The following is a 24,581-nucleotide window of genomic DNA, read 5'->3' as shown; positions in this document are numbered from 1 at the left end:
TCCCAATAGAATTCAGATTAGGCTCCTCCAGTATAGTGCCAGAGCTGAGCCCATATCCTGCTCGCCCTTACTGAGGCCTCCTAAATACTTTCTGTGTTTGTTAACAGTTTTCAGCATATTTGGCCTTACTTCAGTCAATACTGAGTGATTTCTGTATCCATTAAAATGTTACAAAGTAGTGTACCCTTAAAATAGAGCCTCTTTGTTAAGAGTAAGTATACCTTTATGTCCCTCTTCCAAAGGTAAAACTACTTCAGTGCTAAAAATTGTAATAGGACTCTAGTCATATTAGGTACCAGCACCTAACAATCTGAGAACATTTTTGTTTTAGAAAATTTACCAAGACCATTCACAACATCTTAATTTAAATCTTACCACATTTGAGGTAGGAGAAATTCCACTTCTGATGGTGTTGCTACTGGAATGTACAGGTGGAGTGGTAGAAGGTCCCAATACATCTTGCTTTCTCACTAGCTGATTTTCATTTAATTCTTTATTTAACCATGTGATTACTTAAATAAAAGAACAAGAAGAAACTTAATACTTCAATTTTTCTACTAATTTTAAGTATTTTAAAATTATATTAATTTTTAAAATTTTACATTTTTAAAACTGTTATATCATAGGAAAACAACATAAGTTCATCTAAATATTTGTCACTAAATATTTTTATTTTACAACTGCCACAAGGACTCTTTATCCTTTTACTGTCTATCAGAAGCACGTATTTCTGCAAGTCAAGGATCTCTTTGAAATCTCTTTTGATTTCATTTCTAGAATATCTTCCAGTTTATTTAAATTCAAACTCTTAGTTCTCAAAATCAGTATTACAAACTGAGAAAAATGTAGAAGACTTAATCTCATATTTTTGTTTTAAATATTTGTATTATTATCAGTAGGTAAATACAGCAATTATAGCAAGTAGTAGGAAAGAATGTAAATTACAGTCAATATTTTCAACATTTACTTCTGGGTACTGACACATGTGATAGGGTTTCTTTTAATGATGGTAACTGTTTTACAGGATAGTTGATTTTAATTTACTACAGCAAAGACATTAAGATGGTATGTTTAAAGCAGATTATATGTATACAGCAATACCTTGATTTAGCTAGACTTATAAATTCAGTAAAAATTGCAGGTTAAGAATAAAACTAAAAACCTCATTTAAATGAAAAGGTAAAATACTTACACTTTTCATTATTTTTTAGAAGTTGTTTGCTTTCTTCAAGTTTTTGAACTGTAGCTTCTAATTGTTCTTGTAATTTGCATACCTAAAATACATTAATCCTTAAAGTAAGTATAATAAAGGCTAAAATAAAAACTGAAGAGATATATTACTATTCATTAAATAATTACTATTAAATATGAAAGGAATTAGCTCAGCTGTGTAATAAAATATATGTGCACATAATTATATATACACACACATATATGAACACTCAACGTATTTGAGTCATAATAACTAATTTTTCAAACTGAAATAGTTTATTAAATTCTGTTGATTGTAGTCATGTTTTCTTGGGGGAAAAAGCCAAAACTTTCTCTAATGTAACAAAGTAGAAATGTTTAAAATAAATGAGGAAATACATTAAGCTTTGCAAATAGTCAACACATACTAAATATAAAATATTAACTACCTCTTGTTCTTTAATTCGGAGAGACTGTCCAACATCTTGTAATTCTTTTTGTTCCTTTTGTAATTTTTCTTCCTTTTCAGCCAAGAGTTTCTCTTGCTGAATAGTTACTGTATTCTTCAATTTCAACTTACCCATTAAAGTCTTCAGATCCCCTTGCAGTTTTTTGATAATTTCATTTGCCTATAGAAGAGTTTCACATGAATGTCTCTACATAGTCCAATGAAACATCTCTACATAATCCAATGAAATATTCTATTGTTTTAAAAAAACAAACCTTAAGAAGTTCAGCTGATAATGATTTTATTGTAGCTTCAAGTTTTCCTAGTTGTACCTGATTTTTCTCACCATTTTCTTCCAGAGCCACCTGATATATATTTTTAAAAATGTGAACAATTAGGAAGTCTGTGTTTATTTAGGAAAAACATCATATATGTATGTGATCATCAATTTGTTTAGAAAATTTTAAAATAGACCTTTTGTTCCTGGATTGTATCAAACGCTTCTTTTGTTCTTAAAACAAGCTGGTCCTTATCCTTGATTTCCTGTTCTAAAACAGCCACTTTTGTTTGTAGCTGATTAATATGCTTTTCTTTTTCATGGCATTCAGCATCGAGTGTAGAATTTTCTCTTCTCAAAGAGAGGACTTCTTGCTTAGCCCGCTGGAGCTCCTAGACAAGGGGGAAAAAAAAGGAAAGTTGGCTGGTCTGATAATTTATAATTAAGATATTTAAAACAGGAAAAAGTCTTTCATAACTTTGAAGTTCCAGTACCAATGCTCTTTTAAAGAAATGACGGTCTCTCTAAAGGTATATGTAACTCAGATTTGAAACATAACTGTAAAATACACTAATATCTAATTCAATCACAGTAAGGGAAAATTAAACAATCCTTATGAATTACTGAAACTTTTAAAACCTAGTAACAAGAATTTTCTGCTGTCTTGAAATTTACAAATTCAAAAAATTACTTAGGTAATAAACGCTCAGGTATAACAGAATTTCAAAATATATACAATACATAAATAAAAAGAAAGTCCTATCATTCTACCACTAAAGTAGTGATCCTCTATCTAGTCTGCATAATGAAATCACCTGGAAAGCTTTAACTACTACTGATGCCTGGTATCCTGCCCAAGAGATTTTTATTTCATTCGTATGAGGTATGACCTGAGCTCTTCAACCTGTTTCTCAGGGTAGCCAAGAAATCATGAGATATTGTTAATTAATAATAAGTCAAAAAGACAAATACTACATAATATCACTTAGATGTGAAATCCAAAATATGACAAAAATGAACATATTTACAAAACAGAAACAGACTCATATAGAAAACAAACTTATAGCTACCAAAGGGGAAGAAGGGGGATATAAATGAGGAGTTTGAGATTAGCAGATACAAACCACTATATAAAATAAATAACAAGGTCCTACTGCAGAGTACAGAGAACTATATTCAATAATACAAACCACAGTGAAAACACGAAAAAATATTTTAAATAATTTTTTTAATAGATCTGCCTTCCAATGCAGGAGACACCAAGAGATACAGGTTTGATCCCTGGTCAGGAAAATCTTCTGGAGTAGGAAATGGCAATCACTCCAGTATTCTTGGCTGGGAAATCCCATCAACAGAGGAGTCTTGTGGACTACAGTCCACGGGGGTCGCAGAGAGTCAGACATGACTGAGCACACACACATACTAAATAACACCTCAATCATCTAGTATCAGTCCAAATGTTGCCAGTACACTAAAGTACAGTACGTAATAGTATTCCTAGTTTTCAATTTTAACAATAACTATATAAAATAATTTTCTAGTATATACCCTAGTGGTTTTAGAAGCACAGACTCTGCTATCAAGCACTGCATGAGTGCATGCTAACTTGCTTCAGTCATGTCTGACTTTTTACGACCCTACGGACTTTAGCCAGCCAGACTCTTCTGTCCATGGGAGTCTCCAGGCAAGAATACTGGAATGCCTTGCCAGACCCTCCTCCAGGGTATCTTCCCAACCCAGGGCTCAAACCTGCTGTCTCTTATGTCTCCTGCATTGGCAGGCAGGTTCTTTACCACCACAGCCACCTGGGAAGTCTACTGTGCCACCTCGAGTATTACTTAACCTCAGTAATTTCAGTTCTCTCATTTGTAAAAGAGAAACCATACCATAAATTATTTCACCTCTGCAAAAACCCTTATACAAACTCTGTTTTACGTGTTAGATGCTCAGTCATCTCTCTCTGTGACCCCATGGACTGTAGCCTGCCAGGCTCCTCTGTCCATGGGATTCTCCAAGCAAGAATACTAGAGCAGGTTGTCATTCCCTTCTCCAGGGGTCCTTCCTGACCCAGGGATGGAACCCAGGTCTCCTGCAGTGCAGGCAAATTCTTTACTGTCTGAACCACCAGGGAAGTTCAAATGCTTAATAAATGGTAGTAACTATTAATTTTAGGATACTAATCTCTAAAAGGTATAATTTAACATAATTACGTAACAATACTGAAGTTTAAAAAAAGTTTTCAGGACTCAAAATTTCCAAGTCCTATGCAAACCTTGCAAGAAATATTTTGATTACATTATATGGCACCCCACTGCAGTAGTCTCGCCTGAGAAATCCTAGGGACAAAGGAGGCTATTTAGTCACAAAGAGTTGGACACAACTGAGTGACTGATCATACACACACACAAGAAAATCAACATAACAAAGCACAGTTTATACACTGGCCAGTGTCAGGGCTAAAACAGAAGAAACCACATAGGATTATAATGAAGTACTCATCCAATGTGCAGGGTGAAATGTTTCACCAACTGGTGTGAAAGGTGAAGAGGCTATCGAGAAGGACTGAAGCATCTAATAGGGCAGAATGCGATGAGGATCTGAACATAAAATCAGTCAGGCTTTATTCAGAATTGGAGGTCTTGTGAGCTAGAATAACACTTGAACATGATAGGTTTAACAAAATCTACATACGTTTTCTAATAACTCATATGACAATAATGTATAATAGTTATCATAGGAAGGAGTTTATCATCACTGCCAAAGTATCAACAAAAGTACTACTACAGCAATATTTTTTAAATGTCTCTGTTGCCTGAAAGAACAAGACAGTATTAGAGACAGGCCAATAATAGAGAATTTCAATGGCCAGGCTTACTTGGGTAAATTACTTAAGCTCTCAGTGCCTTAGTTTCATCATCTTTAAATGGGGTAATAATAATACCTTCTTTAAAATAACTGCTATAAGAATTAAATGAGTTAATATAGGCAAAGCACTTAAAACAGTGTTATAGTTATCATCATTACTTTTATTATTATTACTAGACACGAAACTTCACACAGTTGTTTGCCATGTTGAGTAGACTGGAAGATCAGCCTGCCAATACCCTGAGCCACAACACTGGGCTGATATTAAAAGTACACTGGCAAATCTGAGGGCTATGCCAAAGGGCTACTCAAGACCCTAACTAAAAGTAACCAAGTTTACTTTAGCTCTGTTTTGAATCAGCCCATTTTATTAGATTTTGGTTTCTCAATTATTTTGGGTATTCTCTGAGCTGATTATCTAAAGAGATCCTTGCAAAGCATCCAGAAGAATACTACCCATAGAAGTAATAAAGTAACCAAATTCAAATCAAGTTACCAAATTAGACCTTGCTTTTAAACTGGGCAGGGAGGGGAACCAACTCCAAGATTTGATACCTCTTCAACACCAGACAGCTTTGCTTTAAGTTCTCTGATGGTGGAGTCTCCTTTGTATTTCCTTTCAGTGAGGTCTTTATTAGCCGTTTCTAACTCAGACAATCTGTTCTGTAGCTGCTGGATGTTCCGTTGATGAAGGATTTCTAAATCTTTCTTCTGTTGTTCATGTTGCTGTTGGTATTGAACCTGGGCCTATTACATAATAAAATACAGTACCAAAATTCAAAGAAAAAAATACAAATATGAGAAGACTTGAGTAAAAAAAATCTTAATTATTCTTCTTTGTAAGATTTCCCTGCTTTTAAGAGATTCTATTTTCAATTATGGATTTTATGAAAAAGAAAGGTTAACAAAACAAAGGCAAATTTACCACTGTGATCTTGTTCATAATTTCTTCTTCTCCTAAACCCACCTGTTTAGAAGTAATGGCCTTCAATTTAAGGGAAGAATGGTATGTGTTAAGGGGGGAAAAAAGCAAATTGCAAAACACTATGTATAGTGTCAAACTACCCCCATGAAAAGAAAAAATGAGCAGGTACATAAGGAACTTTCAGTATTTGCTTTAAACCACACTATTCTGTTTCCGTTTTTTACAACTAGTATAAATGTTTTCTAATTTAAAAAAAATCTAAACTTACAGTAAAATTGACAAGGTACTGCTCAGTCTTACATTTAGTTGTTAAATTTCACTATCAACAATAAATTTCACTATCAAAAATAAAAACAATACAACAAGAACATGGTTGTTAACTCTGAAATCTTTGTTTACCTGTTTGTATCATACCAAAAATCTATCTTAATAATTTCTGTCATGAGACATAGACGGCATTATGTTAAGTGAAATAAGTTACAGTAAGACAAATACTGTATGATATCACTTATACGTGTAATCTAAAAAACTACAAAGAACTAGCGAATAAAACAAAAAAGAAGCAGACTCACAAACAGAACAAACTAGTGGCTATCAGTTCGGAGAGAGGGAAAGTCTAGGGGCTACACAGCATTAGAGGATTAAAAACAGGATTATTATGGGATTATATAAAATTGTGTGTGTGAAACGTTTCAAAATTATAAAGCGCAAAAGAATTTAAAGACTTTCATTCAATAAAAAAAATTTTAAATAATTTCTGTTGATGAACACTGCTGCTGCTGCTAAGCTACCTCAGTCGTGTCCGACTCTGTGCGACCCCTTAGACGGCAGCCCACCAGGCTCCCCCGTTCCCAGGCAAGAACACTGGAGTGGGTTGCCATTTCCTTCTCCAATGCATGAAAGTGAAAAGTCAAAGTGAAGTTGCTCAGTCGTGTCTGACTCTTAGCGACCCCATGGACTGCAGCCCACCAGGCTCCTCCGTCCATGGGATTTTCCAGGCAAGAGTACTGGAGTGGGGTGCCATTGCCTTCTCCATGATGAACACTAACAAACCTAAATACATTTTAAAAATAAAAAATATTTTTCTAATTATGCAAGCTATACATTCTTTTAAAAGGCATAAAGAAAGAATCACAAATAACTGATAACCTCCATCCAGGGATTCATTATAAATATTCAGGAATATTCCTTTCCAGCTACTTATATACTTAAAACTGACATCATACAAATACACATAACACATAGTTAAATTTAACAAATTGAGACCAAGCACTTTACACAATTATGCTTTTTAATCCTTTAGCACTTGCACTTCCTCATATCGATAAAAACTCTTTGTAAATACTTTCAATATCCACACAGTACCCCAATCCATGGCTATACCATAATGCAATTAACCCCTGCCCTACTATGGATACTGAGTTTCCAATTTTTCACTATTACAAATAAAACCATGGTTAAAATTTTTCTTCATAAGCATAAATCCAAATTCAGATTATATGTAAATAAGTATAAAGCTTGGTACTAGTTACAAATACCACATTCCAGAAAAGTTGTATTCATTCAAAAATTCCTAACACAAAAGCAGGGGAGTGTCTCTCATAAAATACTTAGGATATTTTCCATGATTATTTTAGGACTTTCCTCATTTTTGGAAAACTGAAATGGAGAGAAGAAAGAAGCACAAGAAATAAAATAGGAAAGAGTCCATATAAAACTGAAAATGCAACCATGGAAGAAAACACTGAAGGAGCAATCAAGGGAGAAAAGCAACAATGAACAAACTGGTTTATGATGCTAACTGTAACTGTCTAAGAGGGTAACCAAACACACTGAAGGCAACAAGAGGCCAAAGGCTGCAAAAATAAAGAACTGGCTTTATCCCTGTGATGATCAGAATTTCAGAACTTTTGTTTAAAAAAAAAAAGTGTAATGGATAGAATTTCAACATTTACATTTTCTGCTCTGTTTATTTCAGGTGATTCTGATGCACACTAAAGCCTTACAATCACTGCCCTATAGAGTATCTATTAGCAGGAAGAGAGGAGCAGCTTGCTTGGTTTTAAAGTCTCAAAGCACTGATTCACAAGCCTATTAGAAAAATGCAGTAAGGAATGCAAACAAATCCTTCAGTCGTTTTTGTGTTATACACAAATATACTTAATGATGAGACTTTCAGAACCTAACCTGTTTGAAAATAGAGGCAAAAAATACTTAGCAAACAATAGAAATTAATGAAATCAGATGGGAGCGTAGAGACAGTGCAGAACTAATTAATGAAACAAAGAACTGCTTCTTTAAAAATACTAAAGAAAACAAACTATCAACTCTCATTAAAAAAAGACAATTAAGAACATAGGAGAAATGGTATGGAGATTTTAAAAACTGTAAGACTGCTTATAAGATATTTTACTAATTAAATACAAACATGAAATAAATGGATTTTTAATGAAATATAAACTAACATAACTCAAGGAAAAACAGAAAATCCAACAGGACCGATAGGGACTTCCCTGGTGATCCAGCTGTTATAAGACTCCAATCTCCCAAAGCAGCAAGCTCGAGTTCAATGCCTGACTGGAGAACTATGATCCCTCATGTCAAAACTACTGAGCCCACACGTTCCAGAGCCAACGTGCTGCAAGCAGAGACCTGCACCTACAACAAAAACCCGCCAAAGCCCCCAAAAATACACACACACAAAAAACAAAACAAAAAAGAATAAAAAATCATGAAGGAAACGGGAAAGAATCTAAAGAAAAATGCCTTAAGAAGGCATCATACCCAAATGGTAAAAGGCTAATTCTATCAGGCCTTCAAGGAACAGATAATTCTTCATTTGACTGTTTCAAAGCATAAAGAAAACCAGAAAATGTTTTCATACCTTTCATGACACTAGCATAATTCTAATACCACAGTGCAAAACCTATCACTGTAATTAGCAGACTAAGATAGGAAAAGAGTAATCTCAAACCAATCTCACCTATGAATATATACACAAATGTTCTAAATTAGATATTAGCAAATTCATTCAACAGGATATTAAAAATCTCTGAATACATATTATTCAATGAATTCAAAGATGGTTCCACTTTTAGAAATCTATCATTATCATTAATATATTAGAAAAGTGAAAAAAACGATATTATTTGGTTCAATCTCCAAAAGTCACTCCGTCTGACCTAGCTAGCATTCTTTGGATGCCAGACAGAAGAAAATTTTCTCAAACACAGAGTAAATATCACATATAATGGAAAGATAATTTAGTTATTTATCAAAAAACATTAATTACCAAAGTTAATATACATAAATCTCTTGCATTTCTCTACAGTAACAATGAAAGATCAGAAAGAGAAATTAAAGAAACAATCTCATTTACTATCTCATCAAGAAAAATAATTATTCTACACAAGGAGGAAAAAGATCTATACTCTGAAAACTATAAGATGCTGATGAAAGAATCAAAGATGACACAAACAGATGAAAAGATATACCATGTTCTTGGATTTGAAGAATCAGTACTGGCAAAAATGACTAGCCAAGGCAATCTACAGTTTCAATACAATACCTATAAAATCACAAATATCATCTTTCACAGAACTAGAACAAAATTTTTTTTAGTTTGTATGGAAACACAAAAGACCCTGAGTAGCCTAAGCAATCCTAAAAAAGAAAAGCTTTCTAACTTCAGACAATACAGCAAAGCTACAGTCATCAAAACCATATGGTACTGGCACAAAAACAGAAATATCTATCGATGGAACAAGATAGAAAGCCCCAAAATACACCCATGCACCTATGGTCAATTAAACTACAGCAAAGGAGGCAAGAATATACAAATAGAATGAAACCAGAACATTCTCTAACACCATACACAAAAATGAACTTACAATGGATTAGACCTAAATGTAAGACCAGATACTATAAAGCTCTTAGAGATAAACATAAGCAGAGCACTCACTGACATAAATTGAAGCAATATCTTTTTGGATCCACCTCCCAAATTAATGAAAGCAAAAAGCAAGGTAAACAAATGGGACCTAATTAAAGATTCTGCATAGCAAAGAAAACCATAAACAAAATTAAAAAATAACCCAAGTGAGAGAAAATATTTGCAAATGAAGCAGACTGTTACGGAATTTATCTCCAAATGACACGAACAGTTTATACAGCTCAACATATTAAAAACAAAAAAAATCAAAAAATGACAGAAGATCTAAGTAGATATTTCTTCAAAGAAGACACACAGATGGCCAAAAAGCACATAAAAAGATGTTCAACATTGCTAATTATTAGAGAAATGCAAATCAAAACTATAATGAGGTATCACTCACACCAGTAAGAATGGCCATCATCAAAAAGTCTACAAACAATAAATGCTGGAGAGGTATGGAGAAAAGGGAACACTGTTGCTAAGAATGTAAACTGGTATAACTGCTACAGAGAACAGTATGAGTTTCTTTAAAAAACTAAAAATACAGAACTACCATATGACTCAGCAATCCCCCTCCTAGACGTATATCCAAGGAAAACCATAATTTGAAAACATACATGTACCCCAATATTCACTGTAACACTATTTACAATAGCCAGGACATGGAAGCAACCTAAATGTCCATCACAGAGAAATGGATAAAGAAGATGTGTTACACATATACAACGGATTCTTCAGTTCAGTTCAGTTGCTCAGTCGTGTCCAACTCTTTGCGACCCCATGAAGGAGCAGGCCAGGCCTCCTTGTCCATCACCAACTCCCAGAGTTCACTCAGACTCACGTCCATCGAGTCAGTGATGCCATCCAGCCATCTCATCCTCTGTCGTCCCCTTCTCCTCTTGCCCCCAATCCCTCCCAGCATCAGAGTCTTTTCCAATGAGTCAACTCTTCGCATGAAGTGGCCAAAGTACTGGAGTTTCAGCTTTAGCATCATTCCTTCCAAAGAAATCCCAGGGCTGATCTCTTTCAGAATGGACTGGTTGGATCTCCTTGCAGTCTAAGGGACTCTCAAGAGTCTTCTCCAACACTACAGTTCAAAAGCACCAACTCTTCAGTGCTCAGCCTTCTTCACAGTCCAACTCTCACATCTATACGTGACCACAGGAAAAACCACAGCCTTGACTAGACGGACCTTTGTTGGCAAAGTAATGTCTCTGCTTTTCAATAATGCTATCTAGGTTGGTCATAATTTTCCTTCCAAGGAGTAAGCGTCTTTTAATTTCACGGCTGCAGTCACCATCTGCAGTGATTTTGGAGCCCCAAAAAATAAAGTCTGACACTGTTTCCACTGTTTCCCCATCTATTTCCCATGAAGTGATGGGACCGGATACCATGATCTTCGTTTTCTGAATGTTGAACTTTAACGGAATCTTAGTTAACCATTAAAAAGAATGAATGTCATTTGCAACAACATGGATGGATCTAGAAATTATCATACTAAATGAAATAAGTCAAAGACAAATAGCATATATCACCTATATGTAGAATCTAAAAAAATGATACAAATGAACTTACAAAACAGAAACAGAAACGATTCTGAAAACAAACTTATGGTTACTAAAGAGGAAAGCTGGAGGAGAGATAAATTAGGAGTTTGGGATTAACAAATATACACTATTACATATAAACAGATAATAAACAAGGATCTACTGTATAGCTCAGAGACCTGTACTTAATGTTGTGTAATAACCTATGTGGGAAAAGACTCTGAAAAAGAATGGATATACACAAATGTTTAACTGAAATCCTTAGTGGCTCAGATGGTAAAGAATCTGCCTGTAACACAGGAGACCGGGGTTCTATCCCTGGGTTGGGAGGATTCCCTGGAGAAGGGAATGGCAACCCACTCCAATATTCTTGCCTGGGAAATCCATGGACAGAGGAGCCTGGTGGGCTGCAGTCCTAGGGGTCGCAAAGAGATGGACATGACTGAGCAACTAACACTTTCATTTTTTTCATAACTGAAATCACCTTGCTATACACCTGAAACTAACACTAACATTAAATCGACTATACTCCAATACAAAATAAAAATTTTTTTAAAAGACTAGATCAAGATAAGGATTCCACCATTACCACTTTCTGTATAAGGGAAAAAGGCAAACCTTCAGAAGAAACAAATTACCATTTTTTATAGTTTATCTATTTGAAAAATCTAAGACAATTAACTCCAAAACTACTAGGTTGGCCAAAAAGTTCCTTTGATTTTTAAGTAACAATAAAAGACACATTTTTCGTTTTCACCAAGAATGTTATAGAACAATGTATTCACCATTTTGTTGCACTATCTTCTGCCATTTTTCAAGCAACTTCGTAATTCCATCTTCCCAAAACCTTTTATCTTTTTGAGTAAAGAACTGATCAAGGTATCTTTTACAATCTCCCAGGGAATGGAAAATTTCTTCCATTAGGATAATTTTATAAAGACCAAAATATCATGTTGATGTTTGGTAGAAACTAATGCAATACTGTAAAGCAATTATCCTCCAATTAAACATAAATAAAGACCAAAATAAACAGAAATCTGAAGTTACAATGTCTGGTGAATACAGCAAATGAGTCAGAATTTTCCAGCCAAACTGCAAGTTTTTGCCTGGTAATCAAAGAAACATGCAGTCTTGTGGTATCCTGATGGTAGATTGTGTGTTTTCCATTGACTGATTCTGGACAGTTTTGTCGAGTGCTGCTTTCAGTTGGTCTAACTGAGAACAGTACTTGTTGGAATTAATCCAACAAGTGTGGTTTCCGGGAAGGAGCTCATAATAGATAATTCCCTTCCAATTCCATCATATTCATAACATCACCTTCTTTGGATGAAGATCAGCCTTCATGTGGTTGGTGGTGGTTCCTTTACATTGCCCCGCGATCTCTTCCATTCCACATTATTGCACAATATCCACTTTTCACTGCCTGTCACAACTGGCTTTAAAAAGAACTTTCTCATTATGCTTAAGTAGGGAATTGCATGTGGAAATATGGTCAAAAAGGTTTTTTTTTCACTTAACCCAAACAAAGTGATTAACATAACCAAGCTGATGCAAATGATTTTCAACACTTGATTTGAATATTTTGAATATGTCAGCTGTCTCCTCGTGGTATAGTGCTGACTGATCTCAAATAATGTCTTGATTTGATTGCTATAAATTTCAAGTGGAGCCTGAATGAGGGCATGGCAACCCACTCCAGTATTCTTGCCTGGAGAATCCCCATGGACGGAGGAGCCTAGTGGTCTACAGTCCACAGGGTCACAAAGAATTGGACATGACTGAGCAACTAAGCACATAATATCCTTACTTTGCACCAGAAATGAAAAGGCAAGCCATAGACAAAAAATATTCACAATGCATATATCTGACAAAGGATTCATGTTCAGAATATACAAAGAACTCTTATAAATCAATAAGGAAAACCATTAACTGCCCAATTAAAAATGGGCTGAAGGACTTCCCTGGTGGTCCAGTGGTTAAGAATCCATCTGCCAATGCAGAGGACACGGGTACGATCACTAAGACAGGAAGACTGCACACGCCACAGGGCAACTGAGCACATGAACCACAGCTACTGAGTCTCCACTCAGCCCACGGGCTCCAACCACTGAAGCCCACACACCCTAGAGCCCGTGCTCCGCAACAAGAGATGCCGTCAACCACAGTGAGAAGACCAGCACTGCAACCAGGGTAGCCCCTGCTCGCCACAACTAAAGAAAGCCGGCACAGAGCAATAACCCAGCACAGCCAAAAATAAATAAATAAAACTTTAAAAAAATGGGCTAAAGACACGAATGGGCACTTCTCAAGAAAACAGCCAAAAGATCAATATGCATACAAAAAAAAATGTTCATTATTATGAGGTACCACTATACACCCACTGAATGGCAGTGTGACCTGAATATCCACTTTGGAAAATTGTGACAGTTTCTACTAAAGCTAAACATATGCCTACGCTAGAACCTAGCCATTCTAGTCCTAAATATTGTATATACCCAAGTAAAATGAGTACATATGTTCACAAAGACACTACAAGAAAGTTCGTAACAGTTTAATTAATAATAGCAGAATGTCAGAAACAATTCAAATGTCTACCAAGAGGAAAACAGATAAATTATGGGATATTCATAGAATAGAATCCTACACAACAACAAAAAGAACACAAGAACATAATCTCAGAGACACTATGTTACTGAGTAAAGTAAGCCACACACAAATTAGAATATACAGCATGTGTCCATTTATCTAAAGTTAAAGAACAAGCAAAACTAATCAATGATAACCAAAGTGATACGCCTTCTGTGAGAGTAAAATGGATTGGGAAGGCACAAGCGACCAGAGAGGGGTGATACAATTTTCTGAATCTTAATTTAGGTGAAAAGTAGACATAAACTGTTACCAAGTTGTACCCTTAAAAGCAAACCTTAAGTAAAGTGCATAAAAATAAAAATAAAATTTAATGTTAAATAACAATTTAACATTAAAGAAATTAATGATATAAAAGGTATAAAATAAATCCACACTACAAAGCAGTAAAAAAAAGTCACACAGAAAAAGCAAAAGATTTAAAATATAATCCACAGAAGAAATACAAGGGGCTAAAGTCATATTAAAAGATACTTATCTTCACTAAAAAAATCTAAGAAATGTAAATTAAAACTAACACTACTACAATACCTATCATGTAGCAGATACTGAGAAGGCTGACAGCATCAGGAATACATGAAAGTATGGCCATACGCTATCTTTGGGGTTCTATTTGGTACAGCCTTTTTGGGTGGCAAATTTGCAATATCCATTAATATTTTATATGGATATATTGTACTCACTTCTAGGAATAAAAATGTTCACTGCAGTACTATTTGCAATAACCAAAATTTAAAGCATTTCAATCTCCACCAGTTAGGTAAGTTCTTAAATAATTTCCTCTTCTTGAGCCATTTCCAAACTGATAAAAAATGGTATCTATGATATTGTAAGGATAAAAAAAATTACAATCACTGTATCCAGTTGACCTCATTGTTGCTGTTCAGTCGCTAAGTCTACCTGACCCTGCGACCCCATGAACTGCAGCAAGCCAGGTTTTCCCATCCTTCACCATCTCCCTGAGTTTGCTCAAACTCATCTCCATTGAGTAAGGGATGCCATCCAACCATCTCATCCTCTGTTCCCCCCTTCTCCTCTTGCCCTCAATCTTTCCCAGGTTCAGGGTCTTTTTCAATGAGTTGGCTCTTCACTTCAGGTGGCCAAAGTATTGGAGCTTCAGCTTCAGCACCAGTCCTTCCAATGAATATTCAGGGTTGATTTCCTTTAGGATTGACTGGTTTGCTCTCCCTGCTGTCCAAGGGACTCTCAAGAGTCTTCTCCAGCACCACAGTACAAAAGAGAAAATTCTTCAGTGCTTAGCCTTCTTTATGGTTAAACTCTCACATACATGGGCTTCCCTCGTAGCTCAGCTGGTAAAGAATCTGCCTGCAATGCAGGAGACCCTGTTTCAATTCTTGGGTCAGGAAGATCCCCTGGAGAAGGGATAGGCTACCCCACTCCAGTATTCTTGGGCTTCTCTCTTGGCTCAGCTGGTAAAGAATCTGCCTGCAATGTGGGAGACCTGGGTTGGGAAGATCCCCTGGAAAAGGGAACCCACTCCAGTATTCTGGCCTGGAGAATTTCATAGACTATATTATATGTAGTCCATGGCATTGCAAAGAGTTGGACATGACTGAGTGGCTTTCACTTTCGACTATATGGACCTTTGTCTGTAAAGTGATGTCTCTGCTTTTTAATACACTATCTAGGTTTGTCATAGCTTTTCTTCCAAGGAGCAAGCATCTTTTAATTTCGTGGCTGCAGTCACTGTCTGCAGTTATTTTGGAGCCCAAGAAAATGATATCTGATACTGTTTCCACTTTTCCCCCATCTATTTGCCATGAAGTGATGGGAACCTCGTTAGCTTAGTGAGTGAAGTCGCTCAGTCATGTCTGACTCTTTGCGACCCCATGGACTGTAGCCTACCAGGCTCCTCTGTCCATGGGATTTTCCAGGCAATAGTCCTGGAGTGGATTGCCATTTCCTTCTCCAGGGGATCTTCCCAACCCAGGGATCGAACCCGGGTCTCCCACATTGTAGACAGACACTTTACCATCTGAGCCACCAGGGACAAATCTCCCAATTTATATATTTCTAAATTTATAAATATAAACAAGTATTTATAAATTATATACTATTCACATATAGAGAGAAAAATTTGGGAAAACAAACATCAGAATGTTTAGAAGTTATCTCTGGGTAGTTAAGATTTTTAAGGAGAGACAATTTTTACATACTTTTGTACTGTTTGAAAATTATTAACAAAATGACTAACAACAATAACAAAATATTTTTCCATTTTTTAATATTCATACCTGCAAAGCTTTTTCCTTCTCATTCGTTAGTTCCTGAGAATGCTTATTTGACAATGTTGCTGTGTGCGACGCCCATTCATTCCGTAACTTATCTAATTCTTGGATCTTTTCTGATAATGTCTATAGTAGAGTTCAGTACAAAATATTAAAATTCTTGAATATGTTATTAGATTGGAACATGATCATATTTGCAAAGCATATAAAAGAAAATGAAATCACACCTTTTCTTACATTCAAAGTCTTTTCTTACATAGATTTCTCTGTATTTAAAGAAATTAAGATTAGAATAAAAGCAATTTTAGAGTTAACACAGCCCACAGTATACTATCACTAACCTTTTAGTTAAATCTGGCTCTTCACCACTCAATCCTCTCCTCTGGCATTAAGAAATAAAGCAACCCAGGGTAGAGCAAGTCAGTCATAAGTAGTACAGATGACCCTTAAACAACACACAGGTTTGAAATGTATAGATACATTTATACTCAGTTTTTTTTCCAATAAATACGTACTACAGTACTACACAATCCATGGTTGGCTGAACCTGAGGACGTGGAAACACAGGTATGGAGAACTGACTACAGACTTATACAAGGACTTTCAACTGTGCAAAGGGCTGATGTCCCTAACCCCTGCGTTGTTCAAAGGTCAACTGTAGTTTACTTATACACCTAAAAACCAGTAACACAGGTTCCCAAGATGGTCCATATGGTGCAGAAAAATTTTCTACCTGAAGCCATGCAGCTTATCAGATACTTTTATCCTCAATTTCAAGGAGAAGCTATTATTGAAATGATGATTAATCTATCAGAATTAATTCTAAACAGAAGGAAGGAAAGATTTAGAAGACAGGAACTAAAATGCCATTTAGACAAGAAGAATGAGGTGAAAAAGAGAGGAGCAGAACATGTGACAAATACTATACATTATTTAATGAAGACTTGGAGAGAATGTGTCATATACTGGGGATAACAGAAATGTTTGGAGAGAATAAGAAAAAGCACAGATTAAGACAATTAACTGGTAGGCGAAGGGTGACAAAAAGGATGAATTCAACAGTAGCATGCTTTGAAAATAAAAATACATAAAAGCCTAGACTTGATTTAAGAAGCAATTCAGAGCCCATGTTTGGATGACTTACAAAGAAAAAATCAAACTTGAATTACCTTTTGGGTGAAATTCAGTTGCCTGGTAACATCATCCAGCGATTGTGTTAATGATAATTTTTCTTCCTATTTATAAAAATAATAAAATTATGCAGCTTACAATTTAATCATCTGTAGCTAGGCTACACAAAGTACAATGAAGTATACAGCATCAGCACCAGCCTGGGCGTTTGTTAGAAAGACAGAATCTCAGGCTCCACCTCAGACCTTCTGAGTTAGAATCTGCACTGGCAAGACCTCTGGATTTGCCTAACCTTAAATCCAGAGATGTCCTGATTCATAGTATTTGACTCTCTAAAAATTCTCAAGAGGCATCCCAATGTTGTTTTCTTGAGCGTGTATTTTATATAGTTATAGAGCACTTTGTAATCTTCAAGATACTTTCATATATTTTATCTCATTTAAGATAGCTCAGAGGGTAAATATTTCCATACATATCCACAAGCTAATGAAACCAAGACACCATGAGCTTAAGTGACCTGCTCAAGGTCACAGAAAATTAGTAAAAACCCTGGGACCTAAGTTTCTTAATTCCTGATCTGTTTTATCTTCTAGTACTGTGCCTAACTAAAACAATAAAATAAAGTCACTGTGTGTTATAAAAATTTCTTGGATACCTTTAAAAAGACTTTATTCAGAAAATAAAATCTAGTAGCAATATAGCTTTTCAGTGGATTACCAGAGAGCTTTGGGACTTATTTTAAGAAAACAATTTAAATTTAAATCTTACCTTACTACATTTCAAACAGTCTGCTAGAAACTTCTTTATTTCCACATCATTTCCAGGTAAAAGTTTTAGTGAGAGGTGTGTCAGATGCTTAAAAGGATTTGTCTCTACCACATTTAAAAGAGCAGGTGAGTTATCCAAAATAGCTTCTGTAGAAACTAACTGCAGCAAAAACCTTTGAAGAGAAAGTATCACATAACACATTTATGAGACAGTGACAACTCTCCCATTGAATAATGAGCCCCACTGGATTATCAGTGATTAAAAGGATCAGCAAAGGGAGCATGCTGGAATCATAGGGGCCAACATGAAAGGACTCCCAACAGTAAAACTGGATTAGTGTAAATAGCAAAATGGATACTTAGTCTACTGATTGAAAACAGTGAATATATAAATCTCCATGAGTTCATAATGAGAAACAGATAAGGAGAGAAAGCAAAAGACTAAACACAAAAACAAATCAAAACCCACTGAAACCAGAAAACTAACTAGAGTAACAATCCTCACTCTGAAAACTGACAATTTAAAAATAAGAACTGAGCATTTATCCCTTTCTCTAAGAGTTTTCATAGTAATCAAATAGCTCTTACTGATGAAGGAAGTTATTTTTCATAGAAGAATTATACCTAATAAATACAGAAAGATGGAACTGGAAAAACATAATTTTGTACTTACTAATGAAATAATTCATTCAAACAAGAATCACCAACTGATGAAACTTATAGATAAAAGGTTGGAAAGCTTTAAAAAGAAAGGATCAGGTGTTAGCACTAAACAAATATGGATACACTTGGACCCCAAATCTTCTTTGTCCAAGTTCATCAGAAAAACATATACTTGAACACTAACAACAAACTATCAAAAAGAGAAACTACGGGAACAATTCCACTTACAACTGCAGCAAAAAGGATAAAATGTCTAGGAATAAACCTACCTAAAGGAGAAGGCAGACCTGTAATCTGCGAACTGTAACACAAGACACTGATGAAAGAAATCAAAGACAATAGAGATGGAAAGATATACCATGGATTAATTAGTGTAAATAGTGAAATGGATTGAAAGAATATTGTTAAAATGACCACACTACCCAAGGCAACTGACAGATTCAGGGCAATCCCCATCCATTCTCCAAGGGCATTTTTCACAAAACTAGACCAAAAAATTTTTTAATTTGTATGGAGAAGGAAATAGCAACCCACTCCAGTATTCTTGCCTAGAGAATCCTGTGGACAGAGGAGCCTGGTGGGCTGCCATCTATGGGGTCACACAGAGTCAGACACGACTGAAGCTCCTTAGCATGCATGCACGCATTGGAGAAGGAAATGGCAACCCACTCCAGTGTTCTTGCCTAGAGAATCCCAGGGACGGAGGAGCCTGGTGGGCTGCAGTCTATAGGGTCACACAGAGTCGGACACGACTGAAGCTCCTTAGCATGCATGCATGCTTTGGAGAAGGAAATGGCAACCCACTCCAGTGTTCTTGCCTAGAGAATCCCAGGGACGGAGGAGCCTGGTGGGCTGCAGTCTATGGGGTCGCACAGAGTCAGACACGACTGAAGCTCCTTAGCATGCATGCACGCATTGGAGAAGGAAATGGCAACCCACTCCAGTGTTCTTGCCTAGAGAATCCCAGGGACGGAGGAGCCTGGTGGGCTGCAGTCTATGGGGTCGCACAGAGTCGGACACGACTGAAGCGACTTAGCAGCAGCAGTGGCATGGAAACACAAAAGACCTCGAATAGGCAAAACAATCTTGAGAAAGAAGAACAGACTACTTAGACGAATCATGCTTCCTATCTTCAGACCTTACTAAAAGCTTTGAAGTCAGAACAGTCTGGTTTGGCATACTGGCACATAAACAGTCACTGATCAATAGAACAGAACAGAGCCCAGAAATAAACCCACACACTTATTATTAACTAACATACCACAGAGAAGGCAAGAATACACAATGGGGAAAGACAGTCTCTTCAGTAAGTAGTGCTGGAAAACTGGACAGCTACATGTAAAAGAACAATATAGAACATTCTCTAACATCATACATAAAAATAAAACTCGGATTTCCCCAGTGGTCCCTGGAGCTCAAACAGTAAAGAATTTGCCTGCGATGCAGGAGACCAGGGTTCAATCCCTGGGTTGGGAAGTTCCTCTGGAGAAGTGAATGGCAATCCACTCCAGTATTCTTGCCTGGAGAACACCATGGACAGAGAAGCCTGGGGGGCTACAGTACGTGGGGTTGCAAAAAGTTGGACACAACTGAGCAACTAACACACACCCACTAATGATTAAGAATCTCCTTGCCAATGCGGACATGGGTTCAATCTCTGCTCTGGGAAGACTGCACATGCTGTGGGCGACTAAGGCCCTGCACCACAACCACTGATTCTGCTCTAGAGCTCACACACTGCAACTACGAAGACTGTGCCCTAGAGCCATGCTCAGTAAGAGAAGGCACCTCAATGAGAAGCCCACACACCACAACCAGAGAAAGTGCAGCAACGAAGACCCAGCGCAGCCAAATATAAATAAATAAATAGAGCTTTTAAAAATAAACTCAAAATGGATTAAAGACCAAAAGGTAAGACCAGAAATCATAAAACTCCTAGAACAGAACATAGGTGGAACACTCTCTAACATAAATTGTAGCATTTTTTTTAATTTGTCTCCTAAAACAGAAGTAAATAAAAGTAAAAATAAACAAATGGGACCTAATCAAACTTAAAAAGCTTCTGCACAGCAAAGGAAAACACCAACAAAAGAGACAATCTACTGAACGGGAGAAGATACTTGCAAATGATATGACCAATAAGGGGTTAATATCCAAACTATATAAACAGCTTACACAACTCAATGTGAAAAAAATAAACAAACTGACTAAAAAATGATCAGAAGACCTGAAAAGACATTTTTCAAAGACATACAGATAGCCAACAGGTACATGAAAAGATACTCAACATGGCTAATCATCAAGGAAATGCAAATCAAAACCACAATGAGATATTACATCTGTCAGAATGGCTATCAGCAAAAAGAACACAAATAATGAATGCTGACAAGCATGTGGAAAAAAGGGAACTTTCCAACACCGCTGGACTGTGAAAAACAGTAGGGAGGTTTCTCAAAAAACTAAAAATAGAACTGTCATATGACCTAGCAATTCTATTCCTGGGTTCATATTTGAAATAAAAACACTAATTCAAAAAGATACATGAACTCCAATATTCATAGCAGTATTACGAAGCCTGGCTTAAAACTCAACAATCAGAAAACTAAGATCATGGCATCCAGTCCCATCACTTCATGGCAAATCCATGGGGAAACAAAGGAAACAATGACAGACTTTATTTTGGGGGGTTCCAAAATCACTGCAGATGGTGACTGAAGCCATGAAATTAAAAGATGCTTACTCCTTGGAAGAAAAATTATGACCAACCAAGACAGCAAATTAAAAAGCAGAGATACTTTGCCAACAAAGGTCCGTCTAGTCAAAGCGATGGTTTTTCCAGTAGTCATGTATGGATGTGAGAGTTGGACTATAAAGAAAGCTGAGAGCTGAAGAATTGATGCTTTTGAACTGTGGTGTTGGAGAAGACTCCTGAGAGTCCCTTGGACTGCAAGGAGATCCAACCAGTCCATCTTAAAGCAAAGCAGTCCTGAATATTCATTGGAAGGACTGATGCTGAAGCTGAAACTCTAATACTTTGGCCACCTGATGCAAAGAGCTGACTCATTGGAAAAGACCCTGATGCTGGGAAAGATTGAAGGCAGGAGGAGAAGGGGACAACAGAGGATGAGATGGTTGGATGGCATTGCCGATTCAATGGACATGACTTTGGGTAAACTCCAGGAGTTGGTGATGGACAGGGAGGCCTGGCGTGCTGCAGTCCATGAGGTCGCAAAAGTAGGACACAACTGAGCGACTGAACTGAACTGAAGATATGAAGGCAACCCAAGTGTCCATCAACAGATGAATGAATCAAGAAGATGTGGAATACACATATTCTTGATATGTATGCGTATATATATAGATACACACAGTAGAATACTACTCAGCTATTAAAAAAGAATGAAATTTTGCCATTTACAACAACATGAATAGACCTAGAGGATATTATGCTAAAGTGAAATAAGTCAGGAAAGACAAATACTACATATCGCTTATATGAGAAATCTAAAAAATACAATAAACTAGTAAATATAACAAAAAGAAACAGAGATAGAGAACTAGTGGTTACTAGCAGGCAGAGGGAATGAGGAGGCAATTCAGGGATTGAGAATTAAGAGGTACAAACTGCAATGTATAAAATAAATAAGCTATTAGGATATATTGTAAAACACAGGGAACATGGCCAATATTTTATAATAACTATAAATAGAATATAACCTTGGGAAAAAACACATACTTGATGCTATTAAATACTTCAGGTAACTTTAATGGCTTTGTCAAGATATGAAAATTAGGGGGTAAATATTTCTGGTTTTATAAATTTGAGATTTATGAAGCTCTTTGCACAGCTTTGAAAAGAGACACAGATACTCAAAATACATAAATATTTTGCCGTCTTCTTACAAAGACTCTTCTTACAAAGAAGAGTCTTTCTTGAGAAAAGTTTAATGACAATAGTGCTCTCCTGAGACTTACCTTGGAATTTCTTTCGCATATTCTTGAGTACACTGCTGGAGGAGATCTATGAATTTTTGTGGGAAAGCTAAGAAGTCTACCAGAAGACCTTGCTGGAATTTTAAACTACACAGAAGACAGGAAAAGAATTTTTTTTTTTAGAATTTTAATTACTGTATGTAGTTATAAATAACATCCTGAAAGGTTATTTTTTTATTTACTGAACACCCATCATAGTCAAGAACTAAGCTAGGAAACTTTGATTTTTATAGAGCTTATTCAGTGGGAGGGAAAAGGTCAATAAATCTAGATAAAGCTCCAAATTTCTGAGCTGTTTTAAACAGAATGCTAATAATCTATGAAATATGTATTTTCAAAAACAGCCTGAAACATTACAGTATAAATAGTCCAGTGATCCCCAAATACTTAATTGTTCCTAATGAGTACGTGTTTCAAAGGAATAGCACTGATACATACATAAAACTTAAAAACTTACTTATTCTTAGATTAAATATAAGATCAGAAAAATAAATTTAGTTACCTCTGAAAATCTTCCTCTGAAATAACAAGGTTATACAGAAAAAATGGATCCGCATCATCAGTCAGACGGATAACTAAATCCTAAAAGAAAGACTGTTATTTTTGATGTTTTCAGTAGATCTGGCTTTCAGAGTAGTTTCTTCCTCCATGGAAGTGAAATCATAATAGCATCAATGTATCTCTGTTATAGCTCAGAGGGCTCTGCTTTCTGGTGCTGCTAGGTTTTAATGTCTTCGGGGATTTTAGCATCTTAAACAGCAATGGATACTCTGCTCCTTGAGAGCCACATGGGGTGCAAGGTGAGAAGTGATGGGGTCTATAGTAGTTAATTAAATGCTAGGAGTTGAAAGCTGATGAGTATCATTCTATCAGAGGCTTAGGAAAGTTCAGACCTACCTCTTGCTCTACTAAGATAATATGACAAAAATATTTTTTACCACTGATGTCACATTCAAGTATATTTTCAGTTTCCCTCAAGTTAATTGTCTGGTATTTCCAAAATGGCAAATACATCAGCAGAAATGACAGTCATCTACCCAGGTAAGAAAGGAGCGTTTGTTTCTCAGGCAGAGGACAGGGGTATCAGGTGACAGGTTGCCAGGGTTTCTTCCTAGAAGCATATTCTCTACCACTCCAGGTGGCCACTGATGTGGAACCGCCATCTGTTTTCAAGTTTCAAACGAAGTGAATACCTTTCACAAAGACCACTTTTCAAGTAGTTAAATTTACTGTATGGCAGATCATCACAGCATCTAAAGCCAACAGGAAAGTCCTATACTTCAGAAAACACTGGCAGAAGGAAAACAGGACTAGCAAGATGTCAGAGCACTAATAAAGCATAAGCATTCAGGTTAAGAATAAGTTTCTGCCTTGAAATAAAATCTACTTGTGGCTACTGAGGAATTGCTAAGGTCCTAGAAAAATCTAAACCACTTATGAGTAGAGCTAGAAAATAAAGAGGTACAGCAGGCATAAGGAAAAATGTAAGAATATATACTCTCTTTCCCAGAAAATTTGTGGCTCAGCTGGTAAAGAATCCATCTGCAATGCAGGAGACCTGGGTTCGATCCCTGGGTCGGGAAGAGCCCCTGGAAAAGGGAAAGGCTACCCATTTCAGTATTCTGGCCTGGAGAATTCCATGGACTGTATAATCCACGGGGGTCAGTCCATGGGGTCTCAAAGAGTCGGACACGACTGATCGACTTTCACTCTCTCTTTTTCACCCTGGAAGATTAGCAATCTAGGTATTTGCTCTGTCTCAGAAGGCCCTGTTCTTAAAGCAGCTTTATTTAAATATTTTTTTAAACCCACCCCAAGATGCTATAAAAAAAAACTGAAGCTGTTTCTATTAGATCCTTGAATATGTTAAGGGAAAGCTATAACACAGAGAAAACAGATGTATTTCTTCACCCTCCTTTCTATATCACATCTCTGTTAATGACTC

The 24,581-nt window shown here is 36.3% G+C and overlaps 1 protein-coding gene across 3 annotated transcripts in view; it reads right to left on the bottom strand.

Moving 5' to 3' along the window:
• Nucleotides 1-24,581, bottom strand: part of SASS6 (SAS-6 centriolar assembly protein) — a 42,054-nt gene that overhangs the window by 11,429 nt on the left and 6,044 nt on the right. The window contains exons 3-13 of one of the 3 annotated variants that reach the window (XM_061411066.1): nt 23,139-23,218; nt 22,619-22,723; nt 17,982-18,153; nt 17,252-17,317; nt 16,089-16,208; nt 5,337-5,528; nt 2,114-2,308; nt 1,915-2,004; nt 1,641-1,820; nt 1,193-1,274; nt 376-512 (exon numbers count right to left, since the gene is read on the bottom strand). In XM_061411066.1, coding sequence (XP_061267050.1) covers nt 376-512; nt 1,193-1,274; nt 1,641-1,820; nt 1,915-2,004; nt 2,114-2,308; nt 5,337-5,528; nt 16,089-16,208; nt 17,252-17,317; nt 17,982-18,153; nt 22,619-22,723; nt 23,139-23,218 — 1,419 coding nt within the window. The remainder of the gene's footprint in view (nt 1-375; nt 513-1,192; nt 1,275-1,640; nt 1,821-1,914; nt 2,005-2,113; nt 2,309-5,336; nt 5,529-16,088; nt 16,209-17,251; nt 17,318-17,981; nt 18,154-22,618; nt 22,724-23,138; nt 23,219-24,581) is intronic. The other 2 variants (XM_061411069.1, XM_061411067.1) reach the window with 2 other exon arrangements.

Source organism: Bos javanicus, chromosome 3 (assembly GCF_032452875.1).
Source record: "Bos javanicus breed banteng chromosome 3, ARS-OSU_banteng_1.0, whole genome shotgun sequence".
In the NCBI taxonomy this organism is placed as follows: Eukaryota; Metazoa; Chordata; class Mammalia; order Artiodactyla; family Bovidae; genus Bos; species Bos javanicus.
Note: the sequence above shows the minus strand (reverse complement) of the source record. Positions and strands in the feature narration are given on the sequence as shown.